Source organism: Oncorhynchus keta, chromosome 24, assembly GCF_023373465.1.
Source record: "Oncorhynchus keta strain PuntledgeMale-10-30-2019 chromosome 24, Oket_V2, whole genome shotgun sequence".
In the NCBI taxonomy this organism is placed as follows: Eukaryota; Metazoa; Chordata; class Actinopteri; order Salmoniformes; family Salmonidae; genus Oncorhynchus; species Oncorhynchus keta.
In genome coordinates this window covers 17,594,524-17,616,301 of record NC_068444.1, presented here as the reverse complement: position 1 = coordinate 17,616,301, position 21,778 = coordinate 17,594,524, and the positions used below count along the sequence as shown (strand labels likewise).

General features: G+C 42.6%; 1 protein-coding gene across 1 annotated transcript in view; it reads right to left on the bottom strand.

Annotated features, from left to right (window-relative positions):
• LOC118374671 (slit homolog 1 protein-like) overlaps window positions 1-21,778 on the bottom strand; it is a 245,793-nt gene that overhangs the window by 43,560 nt on the left and 180,455 nt on the right. The window contains 1 exon segment of the mRNA XM_052477899.1: window positions 1,027-1,098. Within this exon segment, the coding sequence (XP_052333859.1) occupies window positions 1,027-1,098 (72 nt within the window).

The following is a 21,778-nucleotide window of genomic DNA, read 5'->3' as shown; positions in this document are numbered from 1 at the left end:
CAGTTTTAGGCTGGGTTGTGAAATGAGTCTAAGTGGATTGCACTCAGTTATGTTATTTTAGCCCTAAACCTGGTGTATTTACAGTACATCTGTTCTTCAGCAACAAAGGAAGTGTACTTAGTGTACTTCAGCCCTCAAGAGTATATACTTGCATTAATACTTCAGCCCTACAGCTAGTGTACTTACATGTTTTCTTCTGCCCTAGAAGAAGTGTAGTTAGTGTACTTCAGCCCTAGAGGAAGTGTACGTAGTGTATTTCAGCCCTAGAGGAAGTGTACGTAGTGTATGTCAGCGCTAGAGGAAGTGTACGTAGTGTATGTCAGCCCTAGAGGAAGTGTACGTAGTGTATTTCAGCCCTAGAGGAAGTGTACGTAGTGTATGTCAGCGCTAGAGGAAGTGTACGTAGTGTATGTCAGCCCTAGAGGAAGTGTACGTAGTGTATGTCAGCCCTAGAGGAAGTGTACGTAGTGTATGTCAGCCCTAGAGGAAGTGTACGTAGTGTATGTCAGCCCTAGAGGAAGTGTACGTAGTGTATTTCAGCCCTAGAGGAAGTGTACGTAGTGTATGTCAGCGCTAGAGGAAGTGTACGTAGTGTATGTCAGCCCTAGAGGAAGTGTACGTAGTGTATGTCAGCCCTAGAGGAAGTGTACGTAGTGTATGTCAGCCCTAGAGGAAGTGTACGTAGTGTATGTCAGCCCTAGAGAAAGTGTACGTAGTGTATTTCAGCCCTAGAATAAGTGTAGTTAGTGTACTTCAGCCCAAGAGGATGTGTACTTTGTGTATGTCAGCCCTAGAAGAAGTGTAGTTAGTGTACTTCAGCCCTAGAGGAAGTGTACTTTGTGTATTTCAGCCCTAGAGGAAGTGTACGTAGTGTATGTCAGCCCTAGAGGAAGTGTACGTAGTGTATGTCAGCCCTAGAGGAAGTGTACGTAGTGTATGTCAGCCCTAGAGGAAGTGTAGTTAGTGTACTTCAGCCCTAGAGGAAGTGTACGTCGTGTATTTCAGCCCTAGAGAGTATATACTTACATCCTGCGTAACTTCTTGTAGGGAAAGAAGGCACCGGGAGGAACTGACTTGATCCCATTCTGCTCCAGGCGACTAGAGAGAGACAGAGATGGGGAGGAAAGAGAGGGATGGAGAGAAGGAGAGGACGAGACAGACAGATGGAGAGATTGAGACAGAGAGAGGAAGAGATGGAGACAGAGAGAGGAAGGGATGGAGACAGAGAGAGGAAGAGATGGAGACAGAGAGAGGAAGAGATGGAGACAGAGAGAGGGAGGGATGGAGACAGAGAGAGGAAGAGATGGAGACAGAGAGAGGAAGAGATGGAGACAGAGAGAGGGAGGGATGGAGACAGAGAGAGGAAGAGATGGAGACAGAGAGAGGAAGAGATGGAGACAGAGAGAGGGAGGGATGGAGACAGAGAGAGGAAGAGATGGAGACAGAGAGAGGAAGAGATGGAGACAGAGAGAGGAAGAGATGGAGACAGAGAGAGGAAGAGATGGAGACAGAGAGAGGAAGAGATGGAGACAGAGAGAGGAAGAGATGGAGACAGAGAGAGGGAGGGATGGAGACAGAGAGAGGAAGAGATGGAGACAGAGAGAGGAAGAGATGGAGACAGAGAGAGGAAGAGATGGAGACAGAGAGAGGAAGGGATGGAGACAGAGAGAGGAAGAGATGGAGACAGAGAGAGGAAGAGATGGAGACAGAGAGAGGGAGGGATGGAGACAGAGAGAGGAAGAGATGGAGACAGAGAGAGGAAGAGATGGAGACAGAGAGAGGAAGAGATGGAGACAGAGAGAGGAAGAGATGGAGACAGAGAGAGGAAGAGATGGAGACAGAGAGAGGGAGGGATGGAGACAGAGAGAGGAAGAGATGGAGACAGAGGGAGGGATGGAGACAGAGAGAGGAAGAGATGGAGACAGAGAGAGGAAGAGATGGAGACAGAGAGAGGAAGAGATGGAGACAGAGAGAGGAAGGGATGGAGACAGAGAGAGGAAGAGATGGAGACAGAGAGAGGAAGAGATGGAGACAGAGAGAGGGAGGGATGGAGACAGAGAGAGGAAGAGATGGAGACAGAGAGAGGAAGAGATGGAGACAGAGAGAGGAAGAGATGGAGACAGAGAGAGGAAGAGATGGAGACAGAGAGAGGAAGAGATGGAGACAGAGAGAGGGAGGGATGGAGACAGAGAGAGGAAGAGATGGAGACAGAGAGAGGAAGAGATGGAGACAGAGAGAGGAAGGGATGGAGACAGAGAGAGGAAGAGATGGAGACAGAGAGAGGAAGAGATGGAGACAGAGAGAGGGAGGGATGGAGACAGAGAGAGGGAGGGATGGAGACAGAGAGAGGAAGAGATGGAGACAGAGAGAGGAAGAGATGGAGACAGAGAGAGGAAGAGATGGAGACAGAGAGAGGGAGGGATGGAGACAGAGAGAGGAAGAGATGAGACAGAGAGAGGAAGAGATGAGACAGAGAGAGGAAGAGATGGAGACAGAGAGAGGAAGAGATGGAGACAGAGAGAGGAAGAGATGAGACAGAGAGAGGAAGAGATGGAGACAGAGAGAGGAAGAGATGGAGACAGAGAGAGGAAGAGATGGAGACAGAGAGAGGAAGAGATGAGACAGAGAGAGGAAGGGATGGAGACAGAGAGAGGAAGAGATGGAGACAGAGAGAGGAAGAGATGGAGACAGAGAGAGGAAGAGATGGAGACAGAGAGAGGAAGAGATGGAGACAGAGAGAGGAAGAGAAGGAGACAGATATATGGAGACATGGATACAGAGTGATGGAGACAGGGAGAGATGGAGAAAAGAGAGTGAGAGAGAAGGTAGATACTAGGTAGTAAACCAAAAGAGATCACTATAGAAACAAAACAGAGTAGTCATACATGTTCACAGACCCATGGTAATTGATCAGGTGCTGCCAACTTCCATTAGAAATTGAGGTACAGGGAGAGACATGGAGGAGCACAGTGGAGGTACAGGGAGAGACATGGAGGAGCACAGTGGAGGTACAGGGAGAGACATGGAGGAGCACAGTAGAGGTACAGGGAGAGACATGGAGGAGCACAGTGGAGGTACAGGGAGAGACATGGAGGAGCACAGTGGAGGTACACAGTAGAGGAACACAGTGGAGGAACACAGTGGAGGTACAGGGAGAGACATGGAGGAACACAGTGGAGGTACAGGGAGAGACATGGAGGAGCACAGTGGAGGTACAGGGAGAGACATGGAGGAGCACAGTGGAGGTACAGGGAGAGACATGGAGGAGCACAGTGGAGGTACAGGGAGAGACATGGAGGAGCACAGTGGAGGTACAGGGAGAGACATGGAGGAGCACAGTGGAGGTACAGGGAGAGACATGGAGGAGCACAGTGGAGGTACAGGGAGAGACGTGGAGGAGCACAGTGGAGGTACAGGGAGAGACATGGAGGAGCACAGTGGAGGTACAGGGAGAGACAGAGAGAGACATGGAGGAACACAGTGGAGGTACAGGGAGAGACATGGAGGAACACAGTGGAGGTACAGGGAGAGACATCAAAGAAGTGTTTTCAGACATCACAGAAGTGCCTTCAGACATCACAGGAGTGTCTTCAGACATCACAGAAGTGACTTCAGACATCACAGAAGTGACTTCAGACATCACAGAAGTGTCCTCAGACATCACAGAAGTGCCTTCAGACATCACAGAAGTGTCTTCAGACATCACAGAAGTGTCTTCAGACATCACAGAAGTGCCTTCAGACATCACAGAAGTGTCTTCAGACATCACAGAAGTGTCTTCAGACATCACAGAAGTGTCTTCAGACATCACAGAAGTGTCTTCAGACATCACAGAAGTGTCTTCAGACATCACAGAAGTGCCTTCAGACATCACAGAAGTGTCTTCAGACATCACAGTAGTGTCTTCAGACATCACAGAAGTGCCTTCAGACATCACAGAAGTGTCTTCAGACATCACAGAAGTGACTTCAGACATCACAGAAGTGACTTCAGACATCACAGAAGTGCCTTCAGACATCACAGAAGTGTCTTCAGACATCACAGAAGTGTCTTCAGACATCACAGAAGTGCCTTCAGACATCACAGAAGTGTCTTCAGACATCACAGAAGTGTCTTCAGACATCACAGAAGTGTCTTCAGACATCACAGAAGTGTCTTCAGACATCACAGAAGTGTCTTCAGACATCACAGAAGTGCCTTCAGACATCACAGTAGTGTCTTCAGACATCACAGAAGTGCCTTCAGACATCACAGAAGTGACTTCAGACATCACAGAAGTGACTTCAGACATCACAGAAGTGACTTCAGACATCACAGAAGTGTCTTCAGACATCACAGAAGTGCCTTCAGACATCACAGAAGTGTCTTCAGACATCACAGAAGTGTCTTCAGACATCACCGAAGTGCCTTCAGACATCACAGAAGTGTCTTCAGACATCACCGAAGTGTCTTCAGACATCACCGAAGTGTCTTCAGACATCACAGAAGTGTCTTCAGACATCACAGTAGTGTCTTCAGACATCACAGAAGTGCCTTCAGACATCACAGTAGTGTCTTCAGACATCACAGAAGTGCCTTCAGACATCACAGAAGTGACTTCAGACATCACAGTAGTGTCTTCAGACATCACAGAAGTGCCTTCAGACATCACAGAAGTGTCTTCAGACATCACAGAAGTGTCTTCAGACATCACCGAAGTGCCTTCAGACATCACAGAAGTGTCTTCAGACATCACCGAAGTGTCTTCAGACATCACCGAAGTGTCTTCAGACATCACAGAAGTGTCTTCAGACATCACAGTAGTGTCTTCAGACATCACAGAAGTGCCTTCAGACATCACAGTAGTGTCTTCAGACATCACAGAAGTGCCTTCAGACATCACAGAAGTGACTTCAGACATCACAGTAGTGTCTTCAGACATCACAGAAGTGCCTTCAGACATCACAGTAGTGTCTTCAGACATCACAGAAGTGCCTTCAGACATCACAGTAGTGTCTTCAGACATCACAGAAGTGCCTTCAGACATCACAGAAGTGACTTCAGACATCACAGAAGTGACTTCAGACATCACAGAAGTGACTTCAGACATCACAGAAGTGCCTTCAGACATCACAGAAGTGTCTTCAGACATCACAGAAGTGCCTTCAGACATCACAGAAGTGTCTTCAGACATCACAGAAGTGTCTTCAGACATCACCGAAGTGTCTTCAGACATCACAGAAGTGTCTTCAGACATCACAGTGTCTTCAGACATCACAGTGTCTTCAGACATCACAGTAGTGTCTTCAGACATCACAGTAGTGTCTTCAGACATCACAGTAGTGTCTTCAGACATCACAGTAGTGTCTTCAGACATCACAGTAGTGTCTTCAGACATCACAGTAGTGTCTTCAGACATCACAGTAGTGTCTTCAGACATCACAGTAGTGTCTTCAGACATCACAGTAGTGTCTTCAGACATCACAGTAGTGTCTTCAGACATCACAGTAGTGTCTTCAGACATCACAGTAGTGTCTTCAGACATCACAGTAGTGTCTTCAGACATCACAGTAGTGTCTTCAGACATCACAGTAGTGTCTTCAGACATCACAGTAGTGTCTTCAGACATCACAGTAGTGTCTTCAGACATCACAGTAGTGTCTTCAGACATCACAGTAGTGTCTTCAGACATCACAGTAGTGTCTTCAGACATCACAGTAGTGTCTTCAGACATCACAGTAGTGTCTTCAGACATCACAGTAGTGTCTTCAGACATCACAGTAGTGCTTCAGACATCACAGTAGTGTCTTCAGACATCACAGTAGTGTCTTCAGACATCACAGTAGTGTGCCTTCAGACATCACAGTAGTGTCTTCAGACATCACAGTAGTGTCTTCAGACATCACAGTAGTGTCTTCAGACATCACAGTAGTGTCTTCAGACATCACAGAAGTGTCTTCAGACATCACAGTAGTGTCTTCAGACATCACAGTAGTGTCTTCAGACATCACAGTAGTGTCTTCAGACATCACAGTAGTGTCTTCAGACATCACAGTAGTGTCTTCAGACATCACAGAAGTGACTTCAGACATCACAGTAGTGTCATCAGACATCACAGTAGTGTCTTCAGACATCACAGTAGTGTCTTCAGACATCACAGTAGTGTCTTCAGACATCACCGTAGTGTCTTCAGACATCACAGAAGTGACTTCAGACATCACAGTAGTGTCTTCAGACCACAGTAGTGTCATCAGACATCACAGTAGTGTCTTCAGACATCACAGTAGTGTCATCAGACATCACAGTAGTGTCATCAGACATCACAGTAGTGTCTTCAGACATCACAGAAGTGCCTTCAGACATCACAGTAGTGTGGCACTGCTTTCTCTCTCTCTCTGAAACACACAGATATCCTGGTGGAGACTGAAAGTACCAGACGTACTGTACTCAGTCTCAGATGTTCAGGAGAAACAGGCCTCGAGAGGTAGTCAGTAAGGGGCTCTGAACCGTATTAGTAACTGCCAGTGTGTGCGTGTGTGTTTATGTATGTGTGCGTGTGTGTATGTATGTGTGTGTGTGAACATGGCTGCCAGTGTGTGCGTGTGTGTGTTTATGTATGTGTGTGTATGTATGTGTGTGTGTGAACATGGCTGCCAGTGTGTGCGTGTGTGTGTGTATGTATGTGTGCGTGTGTGTATGTATGTGTGTGTGTGAACATGGCTGCCAGTGTGTGCGTGTGTGTGTGTATGTATGTGTGCCTGTGTGTGTGTGTATGTATGTGTGTGTGTGAACATGGCTGCCAGTGTGTGCGTGTGTGTGTGTGTATGTATGTGTGCGTGTGTGTGTGTGTCTGAGCATTTGCAGGTTTGCGTGTGGTTGAGTGGTTGTGTGGCAGAGCAAGAGACAGCTGTCTCTGTCCAGCCCTGATCCAGTCCTCTAACCCCTCTGAGCCTCATTAAGGACTGTTTTAAAAGCTGTGAACTGACCAATAGTTAACAGCCAAGGCTGGAGCTGTGGCTTTTCCTGGTGTAGGGGGTTCTGGTTGTGGTTGTGGCCAGTGCAGGGGCTGTGGGATTGGCCTGGGATAGGGCTTGGGCTGGTAAATATGAATAGGCCTAGAGAGAGTGCTTGGGAAGAGGGAGTTGGGGAGTTTGGGTATTGGGACCAAACTGAGGTGGCCTGATGGGAATGAGGCACACCGGTACAACAGTATTTCAGCATTAATTCAGAACAGGAATATTATATTTTATTTTGTCTTATTTCAGAACACCTAAAGGGTATTTATTTGTTTTTCAGAGCCTTGTGTATTTTAAGAACAGGGTCAGAATAATAGACCACTCCTGTTAAAGACCATCCGATATACCTAGAATAACAGGCTACTCCTGTTAAAGACTCTTCAAGACACCTAGAATAACAGGCTACTCCTGTTAAAGACCATCCGATATACCTAGAATAACAGGCTACTCCTGTTAAAGACCATCCGATATACCTAGAATAACAGGCCACTCCTGTTAAAGACTCTTCAAGACACCTAGAATAACAGGCTACTCCTGTTAAAGACCATCCGATATACCTAGAATAACAGGCTACTCCTGTTAAAGACCATCTGATATACCTAGAATAACAGGCTACTCCTGTTAAAGACCATCCGATATACCTAGAATAACAGGCCACTCCTGTTAAAGACCATCTGATATACCTAGAATAACAGGCTACTCCTGTTAAAGACCATCTGATATACCTAGAATAACAGGCCACTCCTGTTAAAGACCATCTAATATACCTAGAATAACAGGCCACTCCTGTTAAAGACCATCTGATATACCTAGAATAACAGGCCACTCCTGTTAAAGACCATCTGATATACCTAGAATAACAGGCCACTCCTGTTAAAGACCATCTGATATACCTAGAATAACAGGCCACTCCTGTTAAAGACCATCTGATATACCTAGAATAACAGGCCACTCCTGTTAAAGACCATCTGATATACCTAGAATAACAGGCTACTCCTGTTAAAGACCATCTGATATACCTAGAATAACAAGCCACTCCTGTTAAAGACCATCTGATACACCTAGAATAACAGGCCACTCCTGTTAAAGACCATCTGATATACCTAGAATAACAGGCTACTCCTGTTAAAGACCATCTGATATACCTAGAATAACAGGCCACTCCTGTTAAAGACCATCTGATATACCTAGAATAACAGGCCACTCCTGTTAATGACCATCTGATATACCTAGAATAACAGGCCACTCCTGTTAAAGACCATCTGATATACCTAGAATAACAAGCCACTCCTGTTAAAGACCATCTGATATACCTAGAATAACAGGCTACTCCTGTTAAAGACCATCTGATATACCTAGAATAACAGGCCACTCCTGTTAAAGACCATCTGATATACCTAGAATAACAGGCCACTCCTGTTAAAGACCATCCGATATACCCAGAATAACAGGCCACTCCTGTTAAAGACCATCTGATATACCTGGAATAACAGGCCACTCCTGTTAAAGACCATCTGATATACCTAGAATAACAGGCCACTCCTGTTAAAGACCATCTGATATACCTAGAATAACAGGTCACTCCTGTTAAAGACCATCCGATATACCTAGAATAACAGGCCACTCCTGTTAAAGACCATCTGATACACCTAGAATAACAGGCCACTCCTGTTAAAGACCATCCGATATACCTAGAATAACAGGCCACTCCTGTTAAAGACCATCCGATATACCTAGAATAACAGGCCACTCCTGTTAAAGACCATCTGATACACCTAGAATAAGAGGCCACTCCTGTTAAAGACCATCTGATATACCTAGAATAACAGGCCACTCCTGTTAAAGACCATCCGATACACCTAGAATAACAGGCTACTCCTGTTAAAGACCATCTGATATACCTAGAATAACAGGCTACTCCTGTTAAAGACCATCTAATATACCTCGAATAACAGGCCACTCCTGTTAAAGACATCCGATATACCTAGAATAACAGGCTACTCCTGTTAAAGACTATCCGATATACCTAGAATAACAGGCCACTCCTGTTAAAGACCATCCGATATACCTAGAATAACAGGCCACTCCTGTTAAAGACCATCCGATATACCTAGAATAACAGGCTACTCCTGTTAAAGACCATCTGATATACCTACAATAACAGGCCACTCCTGTTAAAGACCATCTGATATACCTAGAATAACAGGCCACTCCTGTTAAAGACCATCTGATATACCTAGAATAACAGGCTACTCCTGTTAAAGACCATCTGATATACCTAGAATAACAGGCTACTCCTGTTAAAGACCATCTGATATACCTAGAATAACAGGCCACTCCTGTTAAAGACCATCTGATATACCTAGAATAACAAGCCACTCCTGTTAAAGACTCTTCAAGACACCTAGAATAACAGGCTACTCCTGTTAAAGACCATCTGATATACCTAGAATAACAGGCTACTCCTGTTAAAGACCATCTGATATACCTAGAATAACAGGCCACTCCTGTTAAAGACCATCTGATATACCTAGAATAACAGGCCACTCCTGTTAAAGACCATCTGATATACCTAGAATAACAGGCCACTCCTGTTAAAGACCATCTGATATACCTAGAATAACAGGCCACTCCTGTTAAAGACCATCCGATATACCTAGAATAACAGGCTACTCCTGTTAAAGACCATCCGATATACCTAGAATAACAGGCCACTCCTGTTAAAGACCATCCGATATACCTAGAATAACAGGCCACTCCTGTTAAAGACCATCCGATATACCTAGAATAACAGGCCACTCCTGTTAAAGACCATCTGATATACCTAGAATAACAGGCCACTCCTGTTAAAGACCATCCGATATACCTAGAATAACAAGCCACTCCTGTTAAAGACCATCTGATATACCTAGAATAACAGGCCACTCCTGTTAAAGACCATCTGATATACCTAGAATAACAGGCCACTCCTGTTAAAGACCATCTGATATACCTAGAATAACAGGCCACTCCTGTTAAAGACCATCCGATATACCTAGAATAACAGGCTACTCCTGTTAAAGACCATCTGATATACCTAGAATAACAGGCCACTCCTGTTAAAGACCATCTGATATACCTAGAATAACAGGCCACTCCTGTTAAAGACCATCTGATATACCTAGAATAACAGGCCACTCCTGTTAAAGACCATCTGATATACCTAGAATAACAGGCCACTCCTGTTAAAGACCATCCGATATACCTAGAATAACAGGCCACTCCTGTTAAAGACCATCTGATATACCTAGAATAACAGGCCACTCCTGTTAAAGACCATCTAATATACCTAGAATAACAGGCCACTCCTGTTAAAGACCATCTGATATACCTAGAATAACAGGCCACTCCTGTTAAAGACCATCTGATATACCTAGAATAACAGGCCACTCCTGTTAAAGACCATCTGATATACCTAGAATAACAGGCCACTCCTGTTAAAGACCATCTGATATACCTAGAATAACAGGCCACTCCTGTTAAAGACCATCTGATATACCTAGAATAACAGGCTACTCCTGTTAAAGACCATCTGATATACCTAGAATAACAAGCCACTCCTGTTAAAGACCATCTGATACACCTAGAATAACAGGCCACTCCTGTTAAAGACCATCTGATATACCTAGAATAACAGGCTACTCCTGTTAAAGACCATCTGATATACCTAGAATAACAGGCCACTCCTGTTAAAGACCATCTGATATACCTAGAATAACAGGCCACTCCTGTTAATGACCATCTGATATACCTAGAATAACAGGCCACTCCTGTTAAAGACCATCTGATATACCTAGAATAACAAGCCACTCCTGTTAAAGACCATCTGATATACCTAGAATAACAGGCTACTCCTGTTAAAGACCATCTGATATACCTAGAATAACAGGCCACTCCTGTTAAAGACCATCTGATATACCTAGAATAACAGGCCACTCCTGTTAAAGACCATCCGATATACCCAGAATAACAGGCCACTCCTGTTAAAGACCATCTGATATACCTGGAATAACAGGCCACTCCTGTTAAAGACCATCTGATATACCTAGAATAACAGGCCACTCCTGTTAAAGACCATCTGATATACCTAGAATAACAGGCCACTCCTGTTAAAGACCATCTGATATACCTAGAATAACAGGCCACTCCTGTTAAAGACCATCTGATATACCTAGAATAACAGGCCACTCCTGTTAAAGACCATCTGATATACCTAGAATAACAGGCTACTCCTGTTAAAGACCATCTGATATACCTAGAATAACAGGCCACTCCTGTTAAAGACCATCTGATATACCTAGAATGACAGGCCACTCCTGTTAAAGACCATCTGATATACCTAGAATACAGGCTACTCCTGTTAAAGACCATCTGATATACCTAGAATAACAGGTCACTCCTGTTAAAGACCATCTGATATACCTAGAATGACAGGCTACTCCTGTTAAAGACCATCTGATATACCTAGAATAACAGGCTACTCCTGTTAAAGACCATCTGATATACCTACAATAACAGGCTACTCCTGTTAAAGACCATCTGATATACCTAGAATAACAGGCCACTCCTGTTAAAGACCATCTGATATACCTAGAATAACAAGCCACTCCTGTTAAAGACCATCTGATATACCTAGAATGACAGGCCACTCCTGTTAAAGACCATCCGATATACCTAGAATAACAGGCCACTCCTGTTAAAGACCATCTGATATGCCTAGAATAACAGGCCACTCCTGTTAAAGACCATCTGATATACCTAGAATAACAGGCCACTCCTGTTAAAGACCATCTGATATACCTAGAATAACAAGCCACTCCTGTTAAAGACCATCTGATATACCTAGAATGACAGGCCACTCCTGTTAAAGACCATCCGATATACCTAGAATAACAGGCCACTCCTGTTAAAGACCATCTGATATACCTAGAATAACAGGCCACTCCTGTTAAAGACCATCTGATATACCTAGAATAACAGGCCACTCCTGTTAAAGACCATCTGATACACCTAGAATAAGAGGCCACTCCTGTTAAAGACCATCTGATATACCTAGAATAACAGGCCACTCCTGTTAAAGACCATCCGATACACCTAGAATAACAGGCTACTCCTGTTAAAGACCATCTGATATACCTAGAATAACAGGCTACTCCTGTTAAAGACCATCTAATATACCTCGAATAACAGGCCACTCCTGTTAAAGACATCCGATATACCTAGAATAACAGGCTACTCCTGTTAAAGACTATCCGATATACCTAGAATAACAGGCCACTCCTGTTAAAGACCATCCGATATACCTAGAATAACAGGCCACTCCTGTTAAAGACCATCCGATATACCTAGAATAACAGGCTACTCCTGTTAAAGACCATCTGATATACCTACAATAACAGGCCACTCCTGTTAAAGACCATCTGATATACCTAGAATAACAGGCTACTCCTGTTAAAGACCATCTGATATACCTACAATAACAGGCTACTCCTGTTAAAGACCATCTGATATACCTAGAATAACAGGCCACTCCTGTTAAAGACCATCTGATATACCTAGAATAACAAGCCACTCCTGTTAAAGACTCTTCAAGACACCTAGAATAACAGGCTACTCCTGTTAAAGACCATCTGATATACCTAGAATAACAGGCTACTCCTGTTAAAGACCATCTGATATACCTAGAATAACAGGCCACTCCTGTTAAAGACCATCCGATATACCTAGAATAACAGGCCACTCCTGTTAAAGACCATCTGATATACCTAGAATAACAAGCCACTCCTGTTAAAGACCATCTGATATACCTAGAATAACAGGCCACTCCTGTTAAAGACCATCTGATATACCTAGAATAACAGGCCACTCCTGTTAAAGACCATCTGATATACCTAGAATAACAGGCCACTCCTGTTAAAGACCATCCGATATACCTAGAATAACAGGCTACTCCTGTTAAAGACCATCTGATATACCTAGAATAACAGGCCACTCCTGTTAAAGACCATCTGATATACCTAGAATAACAGGCCACTCCTGTTAAAGACCATCTGATATACCTAGAATAACAGGCCACTCCTGTTAAAGACCATCTGATATACCTAGAATAACAGGCCACTCCTGTTAAAGACCATCCGATATACCTAGAATAACAGGCCACTCCTGTTAAAGACCATGCGATATACCTAGAATAACAGGCTACCCTGTTAAAGACCATCTGATATACCTAGAATAACAGGCCACTCCTGTTAAAGACCATCTGATATACCTAGAATAACAGGCCACTCCTGTTAAAGACCATCTGATATACCTAGAATAACAGGCCACTCCTGTTAAAGACCATCTGATATACCTAGAATAACAGGCTCCTGTTAAAGACCATCTGATATACCTAGAATAACAGGCCACTCCTGTTAAAGACCATCTGATATACCTAGAATAACAGGCCACTCCTGTTAAAGACCATCTGATATACCTAGAATAACAGGCCACTCCTGTTAAAGACCATCTGATATACCTAGAATAACAGGCCACTCCTGTTAAAGACCATCTGATATACCTAGAATAACAGGCCACTCCTGTTAAAGACCATCTGATATACCTAGAATAACAGGCCACTCCTGTTAAAGACCATCTGATATACCTAGAATAACAGGCCACTCCTGTTAAAGACCATCTGAGACCATCCTGATATAGACCTAGAATAACAGGCCACTCCTGTTAAAGACCATCTGATATACCTAGAATAACAGGCCACTCCTGTTAAAGACCATCTGATATACCTAGAATAACAGGCCACTCCTGTTAAAGACCATCTGATATAAAGACCATCTGATATACCTAGAATAACAGGCCACTCCTGTTAAAGACCATCTGATATACCTAGAATAACAGGCCACTCCTGTTAAAGACCATCTGATATACCTAGAATAACAGGCTACTCCTGTTAAAGACCATCTGAATACCTAGAATAACAGGCACTCCTGTTAAAGACCATCTGATATACCTAGAATAACAGGCCACTCCTGTTAAAGACCATCTGATATACCTAGAATAACAGGCTACTCCTGTTAAAGACCATCTGATATACCTAGAATAACAGGCCACTCCTGTTAAAGACCATCTGATATACCTAGAATAACAGGCCACTCCTGTTAAAGACCATCTGATATACCTAGAATAACAGGCCACTCCTGTTAAAGACCATCTGATATACCTAGAATAACAGGCCACTCCTGTTAAAGACCATCTGATATACCTAGAATAACAGGCCACTCCTGTTAAAGACCATCTGATATACCTAGAATAACAGGCCACTCCTGTTAAAGACCATCTGATATACCTAGAATAACAGGCTACTCCTGTTAAAGACCATCTGATATACCTAGAATAACAGGCCACTCCTGTTAAAGACCATCTGATATACCTAGAATAACAGGCTACTCCTGTTAAAGACCATCTGATATACCTAGAATAACAGGCTACTCCTGTTAAAGACCATCTGATATACCTAGAATAACAGGCTACTCCTGTTAAAGACCATCTGATATACCTAGAATAACAGGCTAAAGACCATCTGATATACCTAGAATAACAGGCTACTCCTGTTAAAGACCATCTGATATACCTAGAATAACAGGCCACTCCATGTTAAAGACCATACCTAGAATAACAGGCCACTCCTGTTAAAGACCATCTGATATACCTAGAATAACAGGCCACTCCTGTTAAAGACCATCTGATATACCTAGAATAACAGGCCACTCCTGTTAAAGACCATCTGATATACCTAGAATAACAGGCCACTCCTGTTAAAGACCATCTGATATACCTAGAATAACAGGCCACTCCTGTTAAAGACCATCTGATATACCTAGAATAACAGGCCACTCCTGTTAAAGACCATCTGATATACCTAGAATAACAGGCCACTCCTGTTAAAGACCATCTGATATACCTAGAATAACAGGCCACTCCTGTTAAAGACCATCTGATATACCTAGAATAACAGGCTACTCCTGTTAAAGACCATCTGATATACCTAGAATAACAGGCCACTCCTGTTAAAGACCATCTGATATACCTAGATAAAGACCACCTAGAATAACAGGACCACTCCTGTTAAAGACCATCTGATATACCTAGAATAACAGGCCACTCCTGTTAAAGACCATCTGATATACCTAGAATAACAGGCCACTCCTGTTAAAGACCATCTGATATACCTAGAATAACAGGCCACTCCTGTTAAAGACCATCTGATATACCTAGAATAACAGGCCACTCCTGTTAAAGACCATCTGATATACCTAGAATAACAGGCCACTCCTGTTAAAGACCATCTGATATACCTAGAATAACAGGCCACTCCTGTTAAAGACCATCTGATATACCTAGAATAACAGGCCACTCCTGTTAAAGACCATCTGATATACCTAGAATAACAGGCCACTCCTGTTAAAGACCATCTGATATACCTAGAATAACAGGCCACTCCTGTTAAAGACCATCTGATATACCTAGAATAACAGGCCACTCCTGTTAAAGACCATCTGATATACCTAGAATAACAGGCTAGACCATCTGAATAACAGGCCACTCCTGTTAAAGACCATCTGATATACCTAGAATAACAGGCCACTCCTGTTAAAGACCATCTGATATACCTAGAATAACAGGCCACTCCTGTTAAAGACCATCTGATATACCTAGAATAACAGGCCACTCCTGTTAAAGACCATCTGATATACCTAGAATAACAGGCTACTCCTGTTAAAGACCATCTGATATACCTAGAATAACAGGCCACTCCTGTTAAAGACCATCTGATAAACCATCTGAGAATAACAGGCCACTCCTGTTAAAGACCATCTGATATACCTAGAATAACAGGCCACTCCTGTTAAAGACCATCTGATATACCTAGAATAACAGGCCACTCCTGTTAAAGACCATCTGATATACCTAGAATAACAGGCCACTCCTGTTAAAGACCATCTGATATACCTAGAATAACAGGCCACTCCTGTTAAAGACCATCTGATATACCTAGAATAACAGGCCACTCCTGTTAAAGACCATCTGATCTGATACCTAGAATAACAGGCTACTCCTGTTAAAGACCATCTGATATACCTAGAATAACAGGCCACTCCTGTTAAAGACCATCTGATATACCTAGAATAACAGGCCACTCCTGTTAAAGACCATCTGATATACCTAGAATAACAGGCCACTCCTGTTAAAGACCATCCGATATACCTAGAATAACAGGCCACTCCTGTTAAAGACCATCTGATATACCTAGAATAACAGGCCACTCCTGTTAAAGACCATCTGATATACCTAGAATAACAGGCTACTCCTGTTAAAGACCATCTGATATACCTAGAATAACAGGCCACTCCTGTTAAAGACCATCTGATATACCTAGAATAACAGGCCACTCCTGTTAAAGACCATCTGATACACCTAGAATAACAGGCTACTCCTGTTAAAGACCATCCGATATACCTAGAATAACAGGCCACTCCTGTTAAAGACTCCTGTTAAAAGACCATCTGATATACCTAGAATAACAGGCCACTCCTGTTAAAGACCATCTGATATACCTAGAATAACAGGCCACTCCTGTTAAAGACCATCTGATATACCTAGAATAACAGGCTACTCCTGTTAAAGACCATCTGATATACCTAGAATAACAGGCCACTCTGTTAAAGACCATCTGATATACTGTTAAAGACCATCTGATATACCTAGAATAACAGGCCACTCCTGTTAAAGACCATCTGATATACCTAGAATAACAGGCCACTCCTGTTAAAGACCATCTGATATACCTAGAATAACAGGCCACTCCTGTTAAAGACCATCTGATACACCTAGAATAACAGGCCACTCCTGTTAAAGACCATCTGATATACCTAGAATAACAGGCCACTCCTGTTAAAGACCATCTGATATACCTAGAATAACAGGCTACCTAAAGACCATCTGATATACCTAGAATAACAGGCTACTCTTGTTAAAAACCATCTGATATACCTAGAATAACAGGCTACTCCTGTTAAAGACCATCTGATATACCTAGAATAACAGGCTACTCTTGTTAAAAACCATCTGATATACCTAGAATAACAGGCTACTCCTGTTAAATACCATCTGATATACCTAGAATAACAGGCTACTCCTGTTAAAGACCATCTGATATACCTAGAATAACAGGCTACTCCTGTTAAAGACCATCTGATATACCTAGAATAACAGGCTACTCTTGTTAAAAACCATCTGATATACCTAGAATAACAGGCCACTCCTGTTAAAGACCATCTGATATACCTAGAATAACAAGCCACTCCTGTTAAAGACCATCTGATATACCTAGAGTAACAGGCTACTCCTGTTGAAGACCATCTGATATACCTAGAATAACAGGCCACTCCTGTTAAGGACCATCTGATATACCTAGAATAACAGGCCACTCCTGTTAAAGACCATCTGATATACCTAGAATAACAGGCATCTGAAAGACCATCCGATACCTAGAATAACAGGCTACTCCTGTTAAAGACCATCTGATATACCTAGAATAACAGGCCACTCCTGTTAAAGACCATCTGATATACCTAGAATAACAGGCCACTCCTGTTAAAGACCATCCGATATACCTAGAATAACAGGCCACTCCTGTTAAAGACCATCTGATATACCTACGAATAACAGGCCACTCCTGTTAAAGACCATCCGATATACCTAGAATAACAAGCCACTCCTGTTAAAGACCATCCGATATACCTAGAATAACAAGCCACTCCTGTTAAAGACCATCTGATACACCTAGAATAACAGGCCACTCCTGTTAAAGACCATCTGATATACCTAGAATAACAGGCCACTCCTGTTAAAGACCATCTGATATACCTAGAATAACAGGCTACTCCTGTTAAAGACCATCTGATATACCTAGAATAACAGGCCACTCCTGTTAAAGACCATCTGATATACCTAGAATAACAGGCTACTCCTGTTAAAGACCATCTGATATACCTAGAATAACAGGCCACTCCTGACCATTAAAGACCAGGCTACTCTGTTAAAGACCATATACCTAGAATAACAGGCCACTCCTGTTAAAGACCATCTGATATACCTAGAATAACAGGCTACTCCTGTTAAAGACCATCTGATATACCTAGAATAACAGGCCACTCCTGTTAAAGACCATCTGATATACCTAGAATAACAGGCCACTCCTGTTAAAGACCATCTGATATACCTAGAATAACAGGCCACTCCTGTTAAAGACCATCTGATATACCTAGAATAACAGGCTACTCCTGTTAAAGACCATCTGATATACCTAGAATAACAGGCCACTCCTGTTAAAGACCATCTGATATACCTAGAATAACAGGCCACTCCTGTTAAAGACCATCTGATATACCTAGAATAACAGGCTACTCCTGTTAAAGACCATCTGATATACCTAGAATAACAGGCCACTCCTGTTAAAGACCATCTGATATACCTAGAATAACAGGCTACTCCTGTTAAAGACCATCTGATATACCTAGAATAACAGGCTACTCCTGTTAAAGACCATCTGATATACCTAGAATAACAGGCTACTCCTGTTAAAGACCATCTGATATACCTAGAATAACAGGCCACTCCTGTTAAAGACCATCTGATATACCTAGAATAACAGGCCACTCCTGTTAAAGACCATCTGATATACCTAGAATAACAGGCTACTCCTGTTAAAGACCATCTGATATACCTAGAATAACAGGCCACTCCTGTTAAAGACCATCTGATATACCTAGAATAACAGGCCACTCCTGTTAAAGACCATCTGATATACCTAGAATAACAGGCCACTCCTGTTAAAGACCATCTGATATACCTAGAATAACAGGCTACTCCTGTTAAAGACCATCTGATATACCTAGAATAACAGGCCACTCCTGTTAAAGACCATCTGATATACCTAGAATAACAGGCCACTCCTGTTAAAGACCATCCGATATACCTAGAATAACAGGCCACTCCTGTTAAAGACCATCTGATATACCTAGAATAACAGGCCACTCCTGTTAAAGACCATCTGATATACCTAGAATAACAGGCCACTCCTGTTAAAGACCATCCGATATACCTAGAATAACAGGCCACTCCTGTTAAAGACCATCTGATATACCTAGAATAACAGGCCACTCCTGTTAAAGACCATCCGATATACCTAGAATAACAAGCCACTCCTGTTAAAGACCATCTGATACACCTAGAATAACAGGCCACTCCTGTTAAAGACCATCTGATATACCTAGAATAACAGGCCACTCCTGTTAAAGACCATCCGATATACCTAGAATAACAGGCCACTCCTGTTAAAGACCATCTGATATACCTAGAATAACAGGCTACTCCTGTTAAAGACCATCTGATATACCTAGAATAACAGGCTACTCCTGTTAAAGACCATCTGATATACCTAGAATAACAGGCCACTCCTGTTAAAGACCATCTGATATACCTAGAATAACAGGCCACTCCTGTTAAAGACCATCCGATATACCTAGAATAACAGGCCACTCCTGTTAAAGACCATCTGATATACCTAGAATAACAGGCTACTCCTGTTAAAGACCATCTGATATACCTAGAATAACAGGCTACTCCTGTTAAAGACCATCTGATATACCTAGAATAACAGGCCACTCCTGTTAAAGACCATCTGATACACCTAGAATAACAGGCCACTCCTGTTAAAGACCATCTGATATACCTAGAATAACAGGCCACTCCTGTTAAAGACCATCTGATATACCTAGAATAACAGGCTACTCCTGTTAAAGACCATCCGATATACCTAGAATAACAGGCCACTCCTGTTAAAGACCATCTGATATACCTAGAATAACAGGCTACTCCTGTTAAAGACCATCTGATATACCTAGAATAACAGGCTACTCTTGTTAAAAACCATCTGATATACCTAGAATAACAGGCTACTCCTGTTAAATACCATCTGATATACCTAGAATAACAGGCCACTCCTGTTAAAGACCATCTGATATACCTAGAATAACAAGCCACTCCTGTTAAAGACCATCTGATATACCTAGAATAACAGGCCACTCCTGTTAAAGACCATCCGATATACCTAGAATAACAGGCTACTCCTGTTAAAGACCATCTGATATACCTAGAATAACAGGCTACTCCTGTTAAAGACCATCTGATATACCTAGAATAACAGGCTACTCCTGTTAAAGACCATCTGATATACCTAGAATAACAGGCCACTCCTGTTAAAGACCATCTGATATACCTAGAATAACAGGCCACTCCTGTTAAAGACCATCTGATATACCTAGAATAACAGGCTACTCCTGTTAAAGACCATCTGATATACCTAGAATAACAGGCCACTCCTGTTAAAGACCATCTGATACCATCTGATATACCTAGAATAACAGGCTACTCCTGTTAAAGACCATCTGATATACCTAGAATAACAGGCTACTCTTGTTAAAAACCATCTGATATACCTAGAATAACAGGCCACTCCTGTTAAAGACCATCTGATATACCTAGAATAACAAGCCACTCCTGTTAAAGACCATCTGATATACCTAGAGTAACAGGCTACTCCTGTTGAAGACCATCTGATATACCTAGAATAACAGGCCACTCCTGTTAAGGACCATCTGATATACCTAGAATAACAGGCCACTCCTGTTAAAGACCATCTGATATACCTAGAATAACAGGCCACTCCTGTTAAAGACCATCCGATATACCTAGAATAACAGGCTACTCCTGTTAAAGACCATCTGATATACCTAGAATAACAGGCCACTCCTGTTAAAGACCATAACAGGCCACTGTTAAAGACCATCCGATATACCTAGAATAACAGGCCACTCCTGTTAAAGACCATCTGATATACCTAGTAACAGGCCACTCCTGTTAAAGACCATCTGATATACCTAGAATAACAGGCCACTCCTGTTAAAGACCATCTGATATACCTAGAATAACAGGCCACTCCTGTTAAAGACCATCTGATATACCTAGAATAACAGGCCACTCCTGTTAAAGACCATCTGATATACCTAGAATAACAGGCCACTCCTGTTAAAGACCATCTGATATACCTAGAATAACAGGCCACTCCTGTTAAAGACCATCTATACCTAGAATAACAGGCCACTCCTGTTAAAGACCATCTGATATACCTAGAATAACAGGCTACTCCTGTTAAAGACCATCTGATATACCTAGAATAACAGGCCACTCCTGTTAAAGACCATCTGATATACCTAGAATAACAGGCTACTCCTGTTAAAGACCATCTGATATACCTAGAATAACAGGCCACTCCTGTTAAAGACCATCTGATATACCTAGAATAACAGGCTACTCCTGTTAAAGACCATCTGATATACCTAGAATAACAGGCCACTCCTGTTAAATACTCATCAGGACACCTAGAATAACAGGCCACTCCTGTTAAAGACCATCCGATATACCTAGAATAACAGGCCACTCCTGTTAAAGACCATCTGATATACCTAGAATAACAGGCCACTCCTGTTAAAGACCATCCAATATACCTAGAATAACAAGCCACTCCTGATAAAGACCATCCGATATACCTAGAATAACAGGCCACTCCTGTTAAAGACCATCTGATATACCTAGAATAACAGGCCACTCCTGTTAAAGACCATCTG